The following is a 16126-nucleotide window of genomic DNA, read 5'->3' on the forward strand; positions in this document are numbered from 1 at the left end:
CCAGGTGTCCAAGGATGCAGAAACCAGGAGGACATGATGTTCGATCTTGACATAGTCTCAGGCTGCAGAAGAAACGCTTGTAGGCAGCTCACTGTGACCCTGTGTGAATGGAGACCAGGGAGGTACATGCTTCGTGTGTGTGTGTGTGTGTGTGTGTAAGGGGGCGGTCAGGATTTACCGGGGGATTTCAGGGAACCCCTGCCTGATTCAGGGGCCACAAAGTAAGCCCATGGCCTACATCTGTGCTGCCTTAGCTACCTGGGGATAAAATAACGAACAAGGACTCTACCTGAAGCCCTCTCGCCAAACTCACACCTTGCCCAGGCACTTGGGGGCCGGCTGGTCACTCTGGCCCAGGGCAGTCTGCCTCCATGGTGCCCACAGAATGAACGGACCCTGGTGCTGCTTGGCTCACAGCAGCTTTTGGCCGAGCTCGTCCGGGAGGGAGACGGGGTGGGTGTCTCCTGTTCCTTCCGCCCACCGCGCGGTGTCCACTTGGGGCACGAGGGAGAATTAGCCAGGCATGAGCCTTTGTCCCAAGGGCTGGGGCCTCTCCAGATGCAGGGAAGGGCAGGTTAGGAGGTGTCATCAGGAGCTGAGCGGGTACGTAGTCCCAGGGAGCGGCTGCCGGCCAGAGTTACACGCACAGCTGCCTGGCCAACAGCCTCTCCTGTGGGGACGAGTGTAAGCACAGGGAAGCCTGCAGAAGGCAAGCTTTCCAGGGGGGCTCTGCTGCCCCTTGCGCAGCCTCTGCCTTCTGGAAGCAGGGGAGGTTTCCAGCTTGCCGCCTTGAGCTGCCCTTTGGGAGCCAGCTCCCTCCCAGTGGGGGCTTCTCCCTCTCCCCTGGCTTCAGTGTTCAGGGAGACCGGGGGCGATTTAATCTCCCAGCTGGGCGCCCTGGGCTGCCAGCGCTGGCAAGGAAGGCCATTTCCCTAATTGTTGAGTCAGGGCTGTGTGAGAGAGGGCTGTGAGGGAGCTGAATGCGCCTTTGAGGGGGCCACGGACCGGGCTGCATTTTAATGGGAAGTGGGGTGAGGACGAGCGAGCGGGGCGGGAGGCAGCCCGGCACAGGCCGTTGTGGGAGCTTTTGTGTGGTCCTGCTGCCCCTGCCCTGGGAGGCCTGCTCTCTTTGAGCCACTGTGGGGCCCCCGAGGACAGACGCGGAGCCCCTCCCCCCCCATCCCTTCTCTGTCCCTGCGAGAGGACCTCCTCGAGGAAGGAGTGCTGCTCCGAGTGGGAGTTTGGGGAGCTGAGCTCTGGGCTTTGGCCACCCCAGCCGTGCTGCCTACCCGCTTGACTGCCCTGAGAGGGTGAGGGGCTGAGGGCAGAGAGGAGAGAAAGCGCCAGAGAAGAAAGAAGGGGGCCATGGAGGCTGGGGACGGGGGGTCATCCAGACACACTGGGGCAACTGAGCAGAGTGCTCCCTGTAAATCCAGCCTCCAAGGGGGAGGCCAGGCCCACCTCACTGAGTCAGGGTGGGGGAGTAGGAGGGTGGCCTCTGGAACCTCCTGCCTGGTCCATGTCCCCCCACCTTGCCCCTTCCCAACGGGGGGGGGGGGCCCTGGGAAAGTTCTGAAGCTCTCCAGACCTCAGTTTCCTCGAGTGTGAGATGGGGAGAAGTGTAGCACTTGCCCCAGAGGACTGTTGATGGATCACGTGGGTCCGGTAACTCCCAGGAGGCATATAGGAAATGTCCAATAAGCAGTAACCTCATTGGTTTGCCACGTGTTTATGTCGTTATGTGAGGGCCACAGGGGTACGCCTTCAGACGGTCACCTGCTCTCCAGAGCTGCCTCAGCTGGGCTGGACACTGGGCTTCTCTGCCTGCGCTCACTGCCCCCCGCCTCTTCCCCCATGCCCATCCCCACTATGTGAGTAATGCACACCGGGGCCCTTGTCTACACAGACAGGGAGAGAAAGCTGGATCCTCACTGAAGGGGCTGAAGGGCAGACCTGGCCTGAGTGGGGTGGGAGGCCGCATCCCTGGGGGAGCCTCTCTGACAGGGGCCTCCTGTCCCTCTTTGGATTCCAAACTTTTTGGGACCCAGGCCAAGATGGCGGCCTCCCTCTTTATTTTTCCCAAGGCCTCCCATCCCCCCACTCAGATCTGGCTCCTCCCTTTTCACCACTCCAGCGACAGGGGTAGGCCTGCTGGTCCTGTGGCTCTGATTTATGGTAATGAATCAGTCTGAGTGATGTATGTTAGTGATTTGCATATAGAGCAATTCTCCCAGGGTCCTGAGCTTGTGGTTGTGTGTGTGAGTGTGTATGTGCATGCGTGCATATACAAATGTGGCTCTGTGGGAGCTCTGGGCCTAGGGGGGCATCTTATTCCCCAACCCCCCCATGCACACATGTTCTAGCCCATAAATACCATGATACAGCTCACGCCTGTATCTCATACCTAGAATGGCACATGGCATCCAGTAGGTGCTAAATAAATATTGATCAACTCGGAATGAATGCGTGAAGCTCCAGCGTGGAGCCTGAGGCCACCACTCCTGAAAGAGGACAGGGCACCAGCAGCGCAGAGCCCTGGGGAGGGGACCCCTAGGAATGGGTTGGAGCACCAGAGCTTCCCCTGACTGTTCTGAAAGATGGGAGGCCTCCTTTACCCGGTGGCCCCACTGTACCCCCAGGCTGAACCTGAGAAGGGCCTGGCTCAGAGGATGGGTCCTTGCTGCCACCAATCCCAGGGCTGGCTTCTGCTCCCACACGGCCCATAGGCCCTTAGTTGTCACCTCTCCAGGCCATGCTGTGGGGTCCAGGCCCCCCCGCTCCTCAGTGGCAGAGCCTGGAGCCTGTGTCCCCTAACTGCCAGCCCCCCATCTCATCCTGAGCAGGACCCGTACCCGCAGGCTCAGAGATGGATTCAATGCCAACATAATTCTTTTGTTGTTGGTGGTGGTTTTTTAAAATATTTTATTTATTCATTTGTCAGAGAGAGAGCACAAGCAGGAGGAGCACAGAGGCAGAGGAAGAAGCAGGCTCCCCACAGAGCAGGGAGCCCGATGCGGGGCTCAATCCCAGGACCCCGGGATCATGACCTGAGCCAAAGGCAGACGCTTAATGACTGAGCCACCCAGCGCCCCTAACATAATTCTTTAGGAATAGAGTCTGGGGGATGCTTCATAGATCAGCACCTCAAAAGCATGTGGGGCTTGATAACAGGACGGCCAAAAATACAACCGAGATGAACGAAGGCCGTGGTGCAATAACTCCCCGACACGCACGGTGTGGGTGCTCGGGCCCCTGAGGTCCGTCCCGGAGGCAGCATTCAGAAATAGAGTAAGAGCCAACGCCGCAGAGAGCCTGCCCTCCGCCAGTCACCCTTCTGGGTGTTTTACGTAGGTTAATTCACAAGGTAGGTAGCGTTTTTCTCTCCATGCTATAAATGAGGCAGCTGAGACACAGAAAGAGTAAGTCACTTGTCCAAAGTGACAGAGCTAGGAGAGCTAGGAAGGGGCAGGGCCAGGATTCGAGCCCAGGGAGGACTGAGCGGAGAGCTCCAAGCAGCTGGGCCTGAGGGGACCGGCTCCACCCAGGGCCCTGGTGTTAGAACTTTCTTCCACCCCTCCCCATCTCTCCCTGGCTCAGGGCACCAGTGACTTCTGCTCAGCTCCCGACACCTTCATCCTGAACATCACAGAGGGCCAGATCCGCACAGGTAACGAACCCTCGGGGCCTCTGCTGTTGGAGCCGCTCTGGATACTCAGACCAGGCCCGTGGCCGGCCGGACCTTTCAGCCCTGTCGTCACCTAACCCCTCCTCACCCCCAGCCCCCCACACTTTCGGTCCAGCTGGACCTCTGGGCCATTTGTTAGAAGTGCCCTCCTTGGGGAGTTTGGGGACTGGCTAGGCCGCCGAGGACGGTGAGGGCCTGGTCACTGGTCAGCTCTTGCCTGATGCCGATTCCTTTGCCTCACAGAGGTGACCCGTTACTACCTGTACTGCACTCAGAGCGGAAGCAGCCCCTTCCAGCAGGTACGCCCACCCTGCCCACAGCCCCCTCTGTCAGCTCGCCCCCTCTGGACCCGAAGCCCCTGCACCTGTGGGTGGCTGGCTGGGTGCTTTTCCCTTCATTGCGAAGCCCACGCTGCTAGTCCGGGGACCCCGCTTGGAGTAGCAGGAAGCAAGAGGACTGTGCGGCTCTCAGAAAGCCTGAGGGATGCTGGGCAGGGTGGGAATCGGGCGGGGCTGCAGGGGGAGCGGCTCCTGGGAAGCGGAGCCTCAGGGTGGGGCTGTGGTCTCTCCTGGCCAGGCACTGACCATCTTCCAGCGCTCGCTCACCACCATGCAGATCCAGGTGGCCGGCCTGCTGCAGTTCGCCGTGCCCCTCTTCCCCACGGCCGAGGTAAGGCGCTGCCTCCCACAGCATCTGTGCAGGAAGAGGGGCTGGACCCGGACAACCCTCCCCCTGCCTGCACCCCTCACCCCTCCTGAGCCCCCGAGGCTTCGCAGAGCCAGGCTGTGGAGCGCGCTCCCTGGCCTCTGCACACGCTGCTGCCTGTGGTTTGTGGTTTTAGCTACAAGCCTGCCGCTCACTGTCTGCCTCTCTGCGTGTTTGCCTCTTCCTGCTTCAGAAGGACCTGCTTGGAATCCAGCTCCTGCTGAACTCATCAGAGTCCAGCCTCCACCAGCTGACGGCCATGCTGGATTGCCGAGGGCTGCATAAGGTGCCGGGGTGGGCCTGGCTGGCAAGCAGGATGGGGCGGGGGGGGGGGGGGGTTGGGTACCCCCGCAGGCCACATTTTCCCAGAGAGCAGCCAGTAGGGTCAAGAAGAGTGATTATCGGGGCTCCCTACGGGCCCCAGAATGACATAGAAGCCGAACAACAGGAAGGCAGAAGGGTGTCTGGCTTCTTGATTCTCCCAAGTAGTTAAGACAGTGAGAGTCAGTGAAAGGTTCCAGGGGATGGGGGTAGGAGGATTGGATCAGGTTAGCTCTAGAACGTTGGGGGATCCTGACCTAAATGAGAAAGGCTATTCTCCAGTGTCCAGACTCCTGGCCATCTGATCAACCCATCCATCTCCCTGGCTGCAAGTGGACATCCCCCGCTCATTGCCAGGGTCACCTCTCCAAGTACTTGGAATACCAGACAGCCTCAAATGCAGGGAACATTCTGGGAGTATGTGCACCACCCCCGGCAAGCAGTAAGCCAGTGCGTGTGGACACTTCTCATGTCCCATATGGATCTAGCATGAAGGGTCATATGATGATCCCGGCTGCCATTTGTTGAGAACAAGTGCTCACCCTTGTTCTGTGCAGTTTGTATCCATCATATCATTAGTTGTCACAGTTATTATCGTGAAATACATGTTATTTCATGGGCAATTTTATAGGTAAGGAAACTGTGCATGTATGGATGGATAGATATAGATAGATAGATAGATAGATAGATAGATAGATAGATATTTATATATGTATAGATCTATAGATCTATAAAGTAGCTCACTGAAGTTTCCAGAGCCCTCAAGTCAAGGGCTTGGCTTTGGACCCTGGCACTCTGACTTCAGAGCCAAGAACATGTACCCCTCTCTCCCTCCCGCACCACCCACATCCAATCCCTCAGCAAATCCTAGCATCTGGACTCTCAAATGTATCCTGAATCCATCCACTTCTCTCTCCTTCCCCACTTTTGCCATGATCCAAGCACAACCCTGCTCCCTTGGGTGACAGCCGTGGCCTCCTGACTGCCCCCTCCTTCTCTCTCGCCCCCTTAACCTCCCATGACCTTTCATTCACAGCGACCACAGTGATCTTTGTAGAAGTGAGTTGGTACACATCCCTTCCATCACATCCCACCACCTTCTGATCAAATGCAAACTCCTCACGTGCCTGCAAGGCCTAGCGTGACCTGACACCACTCCATCCTGTCTCCTGCTCGCCTTTTTTCTCTCCTGAACATGCCCCGCTTGTCCCCTTCCTTCATCTGCTCAAGGCACAATCCACTCCTTCTTGCCATGCTGGTCTTAGATTAAATGTCCCCTGTCTTGTGGCCCCCCAACCCTGCAGCTGTGTCTGTCTTGCTCAGAGCAACCGTCGCATGCCTAGCACACAGTAGGTGGTCAGCACCTGCTTATGGAGTGAACCCAAGAAGCCCCTTCTGTTGGGCCCCAGAGTGTGGACCCTTAACAGGCTGTACAAAGTGCCAGGGATGGGGAAAAGTGGGTGATCCCAGGCCCAGGCTCAAGGAGACGGGCTACCCGAGATGCGCTCAGACCCCAGGCTGTGCCCCGACCTGCCTTCCAGCTACGTGTCCCTCCTCCTCCTGCAGGACTACCTGGACGCCCTTGCTGGCATCTGCTATGATGGCATCGAGGGCTTGCTATACCTCGGCCTCTTCTCCCTCCTGGCCGCCCTGGCCTTCTCCACCATGATCTGCGCTGGGCCGAGGGCCTGGAAGCACTTTACTACCAGGTGGGCTGCCCGGGGGCTTCCTGGGGGAGCATGCAGGAACCTCTGCTCTGAGATTGAGCCTGGAGCTGATGATCTGGGGTGAACGATGGCTGCAGGGGGCCCGGGCATTCAGCCCCAACAGGCTGGCTGGATTGCTGCAGAAGCATCCCTGAGAGTCCAGACAGACTCCCAAAAGGAGGTTCCAAGGGGCCGGGGCAGGAGCATTGCTGAGGATGGTAACATTGTCATACCGCAACCTGGCATCCCTTGCTTGTCCTCTCTTCCTCTGTAGGACTTTGAGGTGTAAGATAATGAGGGCTCTGGGTGCTGGAGGGGCACCCCCAGAATACCAAGAAGGATAGACTGTAACACTGTTAGCAGGACACCTACGCTCTCACTGAGGAGGTAGAAATGAGATGGTATTTCAGTGCCTATGGATAGATCCGACAAAAGGAAGCAGAGGGTGGGCATGAGTTGGGAACTGGTGGAGTGATCTGTGTGAGGCAGGGCAGAGGACCGTGTTTTACAGGAACCTGAAGGGGACACGTGGCCAGAGAAGAGTCCTGGGAGCAAAGACTGGGAAGCAGGCCAGGATCGCGCGGCCTCCGAGCCTCAGCCCTCACAGCCAGCTGTGTCCTGTGTGTTGTTCTAGGGACAGAGACTATGATGACATCGACAGTGATGACCCTTTCAACCCCCAGGCCCGACGCATGGCCGCCCACAACCCGCCCCGGGGGCAGCTCCGCAGCTTCTGCAGCTACAGCAGCGGCCTGGGCAGCCAAACCAGCCTGCAGCCCCCGGCTCAGACCATCTCCAACGCCCCGGTCTCGGAGTACATGTACGGCGGGGGCTCCCCGGGCCTCCCCCCCCACCTGCCCCCACACATCGCAGCTGGGGCAGCGCCGCCCCGCCTAGCCCTCGGGGAGCTAGATTCGAGGAGAGCACTTTTGGGTCCAGGGAGCCCGGTTGGGAAGAAGACATCAAAGGCCAGCAGCGGTCCCCCCATCACAGCCACAGACCCTCAGAGCAGATCGCAGGGCCCAGGAGCTGCATTTCTCCAGGCCACGCTGCTCCTGGCACCTGGCACCCCATCCGCTGCTTCTCCCCTGGGCCTCCCCAAGCGCTCTTTCCCTGATATTCCTGCTCACGCTCCCTCCCGTGGTCCGTTTGCATCCCCCAGCTCGCACATGCACACCCACGGGCCCCTCCTGTAGAAACCCGAGCACCCCCACCCCCACCCCCACGCCTCCCCCTCCTGAGCTCTCCCCTCCACCCCTGCAGGAACCAGGCCATGCTCTTCGGCGGGAACCCACGCTACGAGAACGTGCCCCTCATCGGAAGAGGCTCCCCTCCTCCCACGGTAACTTGCGCTGTCCCGGCAAAATCACAGCTGTGGCCCTTGTAGAGGAATGATTAAAAAGATAAGACCTCCTGCCAATCCAGTGAATCCCCTCCACAAAGGTAGAAAAAAATGATACGGTCCTATTACTGGACCAGATTGCCACACACGTCACGGGCAGTCCACTAAAGGCATTGCAGAGACAGAAAGCTCACCCCAGGGCACACTTGTCCCCAAGCAAGACCCAGCACCTTTGTCACACCAGGCCATCCTAAGTCCATGCTAATTAAGGTGTCCCCAGTTGCCACAGCGATGGGGGCAGTCCTCCTTGATGCCTCCCTTCCAGTGAGATGCCTCCCAGACCCTTACGAGAACATTCCTGGATTGTAAAGCTGGCAGAGCCCGACTGAGACTTAAAAACGTTTATATACATCTCAAAGGGACTGAGAAATGGTTTATAGTGATAAGTTTGCTAAAGTAAATAATCTAAGAAGAGAGAGCATCCCTTTTTGCTCCAAGGAAGTTGTTGGGTTTTCGACGGTGTTAACCCCTTCACCCTGGGCTTCGGGCTGGAGCCCCAGTGGTGGCTGGGACACCAGCCTTCCTCAAACCCGCTCAGCTCTTGCCATCGCTAGGAAGGTGCCCACGCCCGCCTCCAGCCAGGGAACCGAGACGCTGTGTCAGGGCAGGAGCCGGTGGCGTGAGGGGGTCGTGTTGGAGAGAAAAGGCTCTGTCCTCTCCCAGAGGACATTGCTGCAAGTAGAGACAGTAAACTGTGGAGTTCAAGGACACAGGCTCCCATGCCAAATGACTGGGTTCACACCCAGCTCATGGCTTATGACCTCTGTGACCTTGGACAAGCACTTCACCTCTGTGTGCCTTAGTTTTCCCACCTGTGGAATGGGGATGGTGACAGCACACACCTCACGATGGTGGCGAGCGTTGGAATCTCAGTCACTGTAAATGTGGGGGGGGTGGGCGCAGGTGCTCTAAGAGGGAGCTGCTTATTTTACCCCCTTCTTCCACCCACCTTCTCCACAAGTTACCGTATTTATATGAAATGGACATGGGGGGGGTGGAAAACAAGGTCGGAAGTCTGCGATGGGGATGGGTACGCAGCAGAGTTCTGGAGCCAATTGTCTGTCGGGGAGGGCGCCCCTGCTTCCCCCTGGCTGGACAAGGCGTTTGAATTCAGGGGGTTTGGAAGGGGCCGTCCTGCTGCTGAACTAGAAGCACTGGGGACTTCAGGACATGGGGTCAGTGACACATGCCTGGGCCCTGAGAACCAGGCAGGCACATCCAGTGAGTCAGCCCCAAACACAGATGGTGCTTCTGGGGAAAGAGGCGGAGACCTAGCCCCCGTCTTCAGCAAGGGCGCAACCTGCCGGGGCGGGGGCGGGGGGGGAGCTCAAGAAAGCGGCTCCTGTAATAAGTGCTTTGGGACCTGGAGGGGGGAGCTGTCCCTGCTGCGCTGTGGGGTCTGAGGAGGTCGTGTGCAGCAGGTGGTACTTGAGCCACACCTTTGAGTGGGGTTCTCACTCAAGGGCGCTTTTGCCCCCAGATGACACTTAGCCTGTCTGTAGGCATTTTTGGTTGTCACAACTGGGGGGCAGGTGCTACGGGCATCTAGTGGGCGGGGGCCAGGAATGCTGCTCAGCATCTTAACGCACACAGGACAGCCCGACCACAAAGAATGATCCAGCCCCAAATGTCCACAGCGCCGTGGTTGACAAGTCCCCCATCTTTCCCGCCATGACCCCACCTTGCTCTTTTCGCCCAGAGCGCCTCACCTGCTATCCTTTTATGCACAGCCCTAGACCCAGGCCTAGCCCTCGCTTCCTGGGGTCCTCAGGAAGGGACAGGGGGCTGGTCGGAGCCAACGTTCCGAGTAGGCACCTCTTAAATCCCAACCCAGCTTTCTCTACCCAGAAGCCTCCTGGGCCCCTTTTCCTCCCCCTAGCTGCTATAGACCCAGGAATGCAGATTGATTTTAATAATAATCTGAGCAAAGCATAATGAGGGGGAAATCTGCTGCTGTGAATGAAGAATTACTCTGTGCACTGTGATGCCAAATAAAAATGGTTTTGGGATTACCTTCCGTTTTGAAAGACCCAGGCCACTCTCCTTGCCATTAGCAGAGATCATCAAGAGCTGACTTTATTTGAGAGGCTCAAGGACAGAGGTCACTTTCCTCCCCGGAGTTAAGACCTGCCCAGGGACTCTCACTGCTTTGGCTGAGTTGGCTGCCCTGCCCCACCCAGCTCTACCTGCCCCAGGGCGGGCCCCCCCCAACCTCCTGCCGTGCAAGGGGCGGGAAGAGGCATTGGCGGGTGGCTGCTTTCCGAGGAACCCCCAGCATGAGGCTGTGGACATCCACCCCAATAGACAGCACGGCTGGCCGCTCCCCACCCTCCCCCTGCACCTGCTCTGTACTGGGTGAGTGGCAAGTGTGACATTTGGATGGATCGCTCCCTCTGCCAGCCCCATCTCTGGAACAGACTGGGATTTCACCATGGGGGGTGATAGCATGCAGGCAGTCGGAATGGATGGCCTGTCCCATTGGCTGGAAACGTGCCTTCGCCCAGCTCTACCTTCGAGGAACCCCTTGTGTCCTCTCAGGCACCATGTCCTAGACTTGACAGACAAAAATGACCCAGACAATTGTTAAAAATACCAATACCAGGACTTCACTCCAGACTCCCTGAAGTGGACGATCCCGGGAAGGCGCCTGGGAAGTTCTCAGCATATCGAGCAGCCAGGGGATCCTCCTTCATCAAGGAAGTTGGGGAAATAGTGCTTCAAGGAGATGCTCACATGCGGGTGTGCATCAGAATCGCCTGGAGGACTTGCTGGAACACAGGCGCCTGCTTCACCCCCCCCCCCCACCTTTCTGACTGGGTGGGGGATTTGCCTTTCTAACGTGTTCACAGTAAAGCTGAGGCTGCAGGTCCGGGAAGCCCCATGGAGAACCTCGGGTCTGACGCAGGCTTCCTCACCCTCCACACTATTCTTGGGCCGGGTCATTCTGGAAGAGGGGGCTGTCCTGGGCACCGTGGGATGTTTAGCTGTATCCCTGGCCTCTACCCCCTTAATACTGGTAACTCCCCCCTTCCTACCCCCCAGTTGTGATAACCAAAAATGCCTTCGGACATCACCAAATGTCCCTGGAGAACAAAATCACCCCTGGTTAAGAACTGCTGGGTTAAAGAGTTTAGCACCCACCACCACCCCTGAGCTCCCGCCAGCTGGGAGCACATGTTTCCCCTCTGGTGTGAACGGCCTGGACCTGAACCCCCAAACCTTCCCTGGAGCCAGGAGATACTCAGGGTCCTGCTGAACCCTGCTATTCCAAGTCAGCAGGCCGGCAGCATCTGGAGCCCGTTTGAAATGCAGAAGCAGGGGCTCCTGGGTGGCTCAGACGGTTACGCATCTGCCTTCGGCTCAGGTCATGATCCCAGGGTCCTGGGATCGAGCCCCAAATCGGGCTCCCTGCTCGGCGAGGAGCCTGCTTCTCCCTCCCTCTACTGCTTGTGCTCTCTTTCTCTCTGTCAAATAAATTAAAATCTTTAAAAAAAAAAAAAAAAGAAAAGAAAAAGAAACGCAGAAGCAGGTCCTGGGATATGAGAGCGGTAACGTGGGGCGTCCTGTCTTCCTGCTTCAGGTGGCAGCTAGTTAACATCTGTTGAGAACTTACTTTGCGTCAGGTCACTGCTTCTCCGACTTGGCTGCATTTGGAAGAGCTTTAAAAAAAAAATGCTGGTGGCCCTTTAAGATGCTGAATTTTATGTGATGTGGGTTTTACCTCAATAAAAAAAATACTGGTGGGTATGGCCTGGGCATCAGGATTTTTTTTTTTTTTCAGACCCCCAGGTGTTTGTAATGCACAGCCAAGTTTGAGAACCGCCGTGTGAGGGGTCTCGCCTGTCTGGTAGTATTCAACCCATCCTCTCACTGTAACTGCCGACGGCTCTTGGGTCCCTTTTGCGGATGGGGGAACTGAGGCTCGCAGAGGTTGGAAAGCCTTAGTCAAGGTCATGGGATGAGTAAGACGCATAACTGGGATTTGAACGTGGATCTCTGAATCTAGGGGCCTGTGCCGTCAACCTACCCACAAGGCGGGCTCCCCAGTGCCTTGGTGCGCCCTGATGCTGTCCCTGGTGTCGCTGGTGTGCCCTGGGCTGGACATAGCAGCCATGGTAGGGGGAGGGTGACTGGTCTGTGTGTGCGTCTTGCATTTGAGGCTGGGGGCCAGGCGTCCTGATGGCCCCAGGACTGGGGGCATTGCCAACAACGAAGCCTGCCCAAGCACTCTAGTGTCCCCACAATGCCTGTGACAAAGACTGGCCCCGCTCACACTCCCCGAGAAGCTCCCGCACCTTTGCGAGCACAGCGTCTGGTTTAACTGTACCGTGTGACCCTGTTCTGACCGTACCCCTCCTCCTCTCTCCCACAGTATTCTCCCAGCATGAGGGCCACCTACCTGTCCGTGGCGGATGAGCACCTGAGACACTACGGGAATGAGTTTCCAGCCTAACACACTTTCTGCAGAGGTTCCTGCCTCCTTGATCCGTTTTGGTTTTTAACGAACTCCAGCACAAGCTGCATTTCTTTAATAGAAACCAAAGGTGCCTGGAGGCTGGGTGCAGGGCCACGGGATTGGCAGGCCGCTGTGCTTGCAGCGGGGCATCCGCGATTCAGGGAGAATCCGCCTGAGCTCGGCTGAGATTCCTGACCCAAGGCCCAGGCAGACAAGACCCATGACTCGGAACAGCCTCTCCCTCTTCTGCCCTCCTGTCCACACCGGCAGTGCCCCTGGGTGCTCAGCCATGTTGAAGGTGTTGGAGAGCTGTGCAGGGGGTGGCCCCAGGGCTGGGGGGGCCCCAGCTGCATCCCCGGCAGGCTTTCCGCAGGGAGACCCAGTGGGAATGTGAGTGACAGCTACCACGGTCCACCCGCCTTCTGCCACTCTCCACTGCCTCTCCTCCATCCCAGAATCGATGCTGTGAGTTGGTTCACTACAGATAGGGACAGTCTCAGGTATTAATAGACACTTTGAAAGCAACACTAACTCTCCCCCCCCCAAGTGTTTTAAATGTTTTGATTATCCAAAGAATTGAAACTCAGAGCACATCCAGTTTTTACAAGAGATTTGGGGCTCATGCCTTCCCCCTGGGTTGTATCCCATTCTTCTGCAGATTTTGCTGGCATCAGCCAGTTCTTTCAGGATCTGGAGGAAGAGGATTTTTAAACAACAGGTCACTGAGACCTGCGGTCCCAAGCTGCTGCTTGATGGGGATGTGGGTTCATCCCATTCAAGGAGGGAGGCCCTTTAAGACAGAAAAGAAGCTAAGAGGGACAACTGAACACACTCCCCTGTTCTGGGGACTGCCCAGGTGAACTGCCTCTCCCTTTTGTCTGCAAGCAAGTTTGTCTTAAAGGTTTTGGCAAAGGAAGGGGGCATGTCTTGACCTGAGACAGGCCTCTTCCCTCATCCCCCCAACCCTGTACCCATCCCCTTGTCCTGGGCCCCTGAGCTGCACGTGCTTGGTGAGAAGGAGCTTGTTGGCCAGGAGGAAATAGTGACCCACCATCCTCCCTGCTGAGGATCCAGGGTTAGGGTCTCTGGTGCTTCTTATCTCCTGTCAACTCAGAATGCACAACACTGATGCCCCCCGCAGCCTTGCACACCCAAAGCCAGGGACACGGGGTGACCTGGCTGGGAACAAGGGCTCCGTTTCCGTTTTCGAAGAGCTCCTTTCCCATCAGAACGCTGACAGCAGAGCGACTCTCGGCGCCCAGCCAAGCCTCTAGGACAGAACAGGGCCCCACGGCAGCCCGGACTCTTGCCTCACCTGTGTTAACCTAGAAGTACCATGTACCATAAACATGTCTGTGTATGGCCACGTCGCGTGCAGATAGGAACCCCGCGATGTCAAGATGTTGCTTCTTAACATTTCATTGTTGGCAACCGTAGCGTTGTTTTTAATGCATGTAAACTAAACTAGAATCCTTTGGGTGGTCCCTGAAGGAGCCAGGTGGGCTCTGCTTGCTGCATGTGCATCCTCGCCTGGGAAGAAATAAACCACTTGTACTAAAACGTGCGGTCTGTCTAACTTCCTCCGCGGCGGCCATAACGAGGGTCCCGCACGCTCCCTGCCGGCTGGGCCATGGGCCGGAGGGCGTCCCCACAAATCTCAGGGATTTCAGGGCAAGGACTAAAAGACGGACGACCTCCCCCAGCTGATGGCTTCCCCCAGCTTTGCACTCTGTACCTAAACTCTGTCTCCATGGGGTGCCTCTCTGGGCAGGGGCACCCGAGATGCTCTGCACCCTGCAGGGCAGACTCCAACTTGGTGCCTGTGGCTTTGTGCCCTGTTAATTCCTCTGTGCGCAGCCTAGGCTCCCAGAAGTGACTGCGTTTCAAGGAACTTCCTGAAGGGGGCAGCTTGTGCATCCTTTGGGAGTACTTGAGGCGTGATACAGAGGGCTCTGTATGGTAGAAAATGCCAGACTCGGAACTGCTCATCCCTCAAAGCTGAGCATCAGAACTAGGGCGTTTCTGAAATAGGAGTGCCCCCCACACACACATCTAGCAGCACAGGTGCCTTTCTCCCTCGTCTTAGGAGACCGAGAGCAGTGGGAAAAAGGCTTGGAGCAATGAAGAAACCAATCTGATTTTTCTTTAAGATTTATCTATTTATTTTAGAGGGGAGAAGGGGCAGAGGGAGAAGGAGAGAGAGAATCTCAGGCAGACTCCCGCTGAGCACAGAGCTTGACGTGGGGCTCGATCTCACGACTCGGATCCAAAATCAATAGCCAGATACTCAACCGACTGAGCCACCCAGGCGCCTCCCCCCCACCCCCCCGACCCCTGCCAAATCTGATGTTTTTTAAAGGTAACTGTAGTTCCGTACTCAAATGAGATTCACTTTGAGGGCATTCATCATCTCTGGGATCTGCAGAGAAGACCTGAGCTGCAGGTGGGCCCTGCATGAAGTAGGAAGGAAGCCACATGAGAGCGCACACAGCTCAAGGGCGATTTGGGTCCCCACGTGTGTCACCTCACGACCTGCATTCCTGTCTTGGGTGCACCAATCTCTCACCCAAGGAAAGGAGTGGGGTGAATAGGCCTCTCTGCCAAGCAAGCAGTCGCCTGCCAGCCTTACCATTTCTAAACATCTCCGAACAGCCCCCACCCCAGACCCAGGAGCCCACTCCCAGAGGGAAAATAATGAACTCCATCAGGCCCCCTCTGTAAGCAGCAGAGCCTCTGCCGGGAACAGGGGCATGTGTTTGAGGCAGTCATTCAGGGCCACCTTAGCCACGGGGGGCAGCGGCAGAGTGGGTCCCTGCTCCAAAGCGGACTCATCTCCTAAACTCTGCTGTGTGGTGCGTTTTCCCTCTTCCAAACCTTCAAGGTCTCAGATTTCAGAGCCGCGGGGGCAACATCGCTGCCTCTTGGCTCTAAACTGCTGATGTAACAACACTCAGGGCGCCTTGTGTGCCCACGACAGGTATACCCAGATCCGGAGCATTTCCCTTCCTTTCTTCTCCCTTTCAAATGTCTATTTTCCCCCTTCAAAAGTGCACCGATTGCTTAGCGCAGGGGCCAGCAAACTACCACCACCGGCGAGCCTCATCTGACCTGCTGCCTTGTATAGCTGGTGAGTAGGGCTTTTATATTTTTCAATGGTTTTTTTTTAAATAAAATATTTGCAACGGATTTTGACAGTAGAGAACACTAACTCTGAACTTCAGTTAAAGTGTCCTCCCTTCAAAGAATTCCATTCTTATTAATAGACCTGTATGACAGAAAAATTAGACTCAATGACAGAAAAATTAGACTCAGTAGTTTGAATTTTGTTAATCAAAAATGTGTGGGAATTGTTTTCTCCCTTATCATGTAAATATCTACAAAATGTCTTTGATTTTCTTCTTAAACCTGCAGCCTAAAAGGATGTGGAGAAATTGGAACCCTTTACGCTATCGGCGGGAATGCAAAATGGGACAGCTGCTGTAGAAAAAGGTATGGTGGCTCTTCAAAAAATTAAAACTCAAGAAATTCTATTAAGTCAATAGAATTACCATCGAATCCGGCAATTTTTTAAAAGATTTTAATTATTTATTTATTTGAGAGCGAGAGAGCACAATCAGGGGGAGTCGCAGAGGGAGAGGGAGAAGCAGACCCCCTGCTGAGCAGGGAGCCGGACCTGGGACTCGATTCCAGGACCCCGGGATCATGACCCGAGCCGAAGGCAGACGCTTAACGACTCAGTCACCCAGGCGCCCCAGAATCCAGCAATTCTACTCCCAAAAGAATCGAAAGCAGTCTGGAAGAGATGTTTGTACATCCATGTTCCCAGCACCATTATTCACAATCGTAAAAAG

At 56.3% G+C, this 16126-nt stretch overlaps 1 protein-coding gene across 1 annotated transcript in view; it reads left to right on the top strand.

The window, feature by feature from the left end:
• The window catches only part of TTYH2 (tweety family member 2), a 36376-nt gene extending 22541 nt beyond the window's left edge, over positions 1-13835 (top strand). The window contains exons 7-14 of the mRNA XM_032429608.1: positions 3598-3667; positions 3929-3984; positions 4262-4354; positions 4584-4676; positions 6278-6420; positions 7052-7237; positions 7681-7759; positions 12192-13835. Of these exons, the coding sequence (XP_032285499.1) occupies positions 3598-3667; positions 3929-3984; positions 4262-4354; positions 4584-4676; positions 6278-6420; positions 7052-7237; positions 7681-7759; positions 12192-12272 (801 nt within the window). The 3' untranslated portion in view covers positions 12273-13835. The remainder of the gene's footprint in view (positions 1-3597; positions 3668-3928; positions 3985-4261; positions 4355-4583; positions 4677-6277; positions 6421-7051; positions 7238-7680; positions 7760-12191) is intronic.
• Positions 13836-16126: the final 2291 nt, after the last annotated feature.

Source organism: Phoca vitulina, unplaced genomic scaffold (genome assembly GCF_004348235.1).
Source record: "Phoca vitulina isolate PV1807 unplaced genomic scaffold, GSC_HSeal_1.0 scaffold41, whole genome shotgun sequence".
In the NCBI taxonomy this organism is placed as follows: Eukaryota; Metazoa; Chordata; class Mammalia; order Carnivora; family Phocidae; genus Phoca; species Phoca vitulina.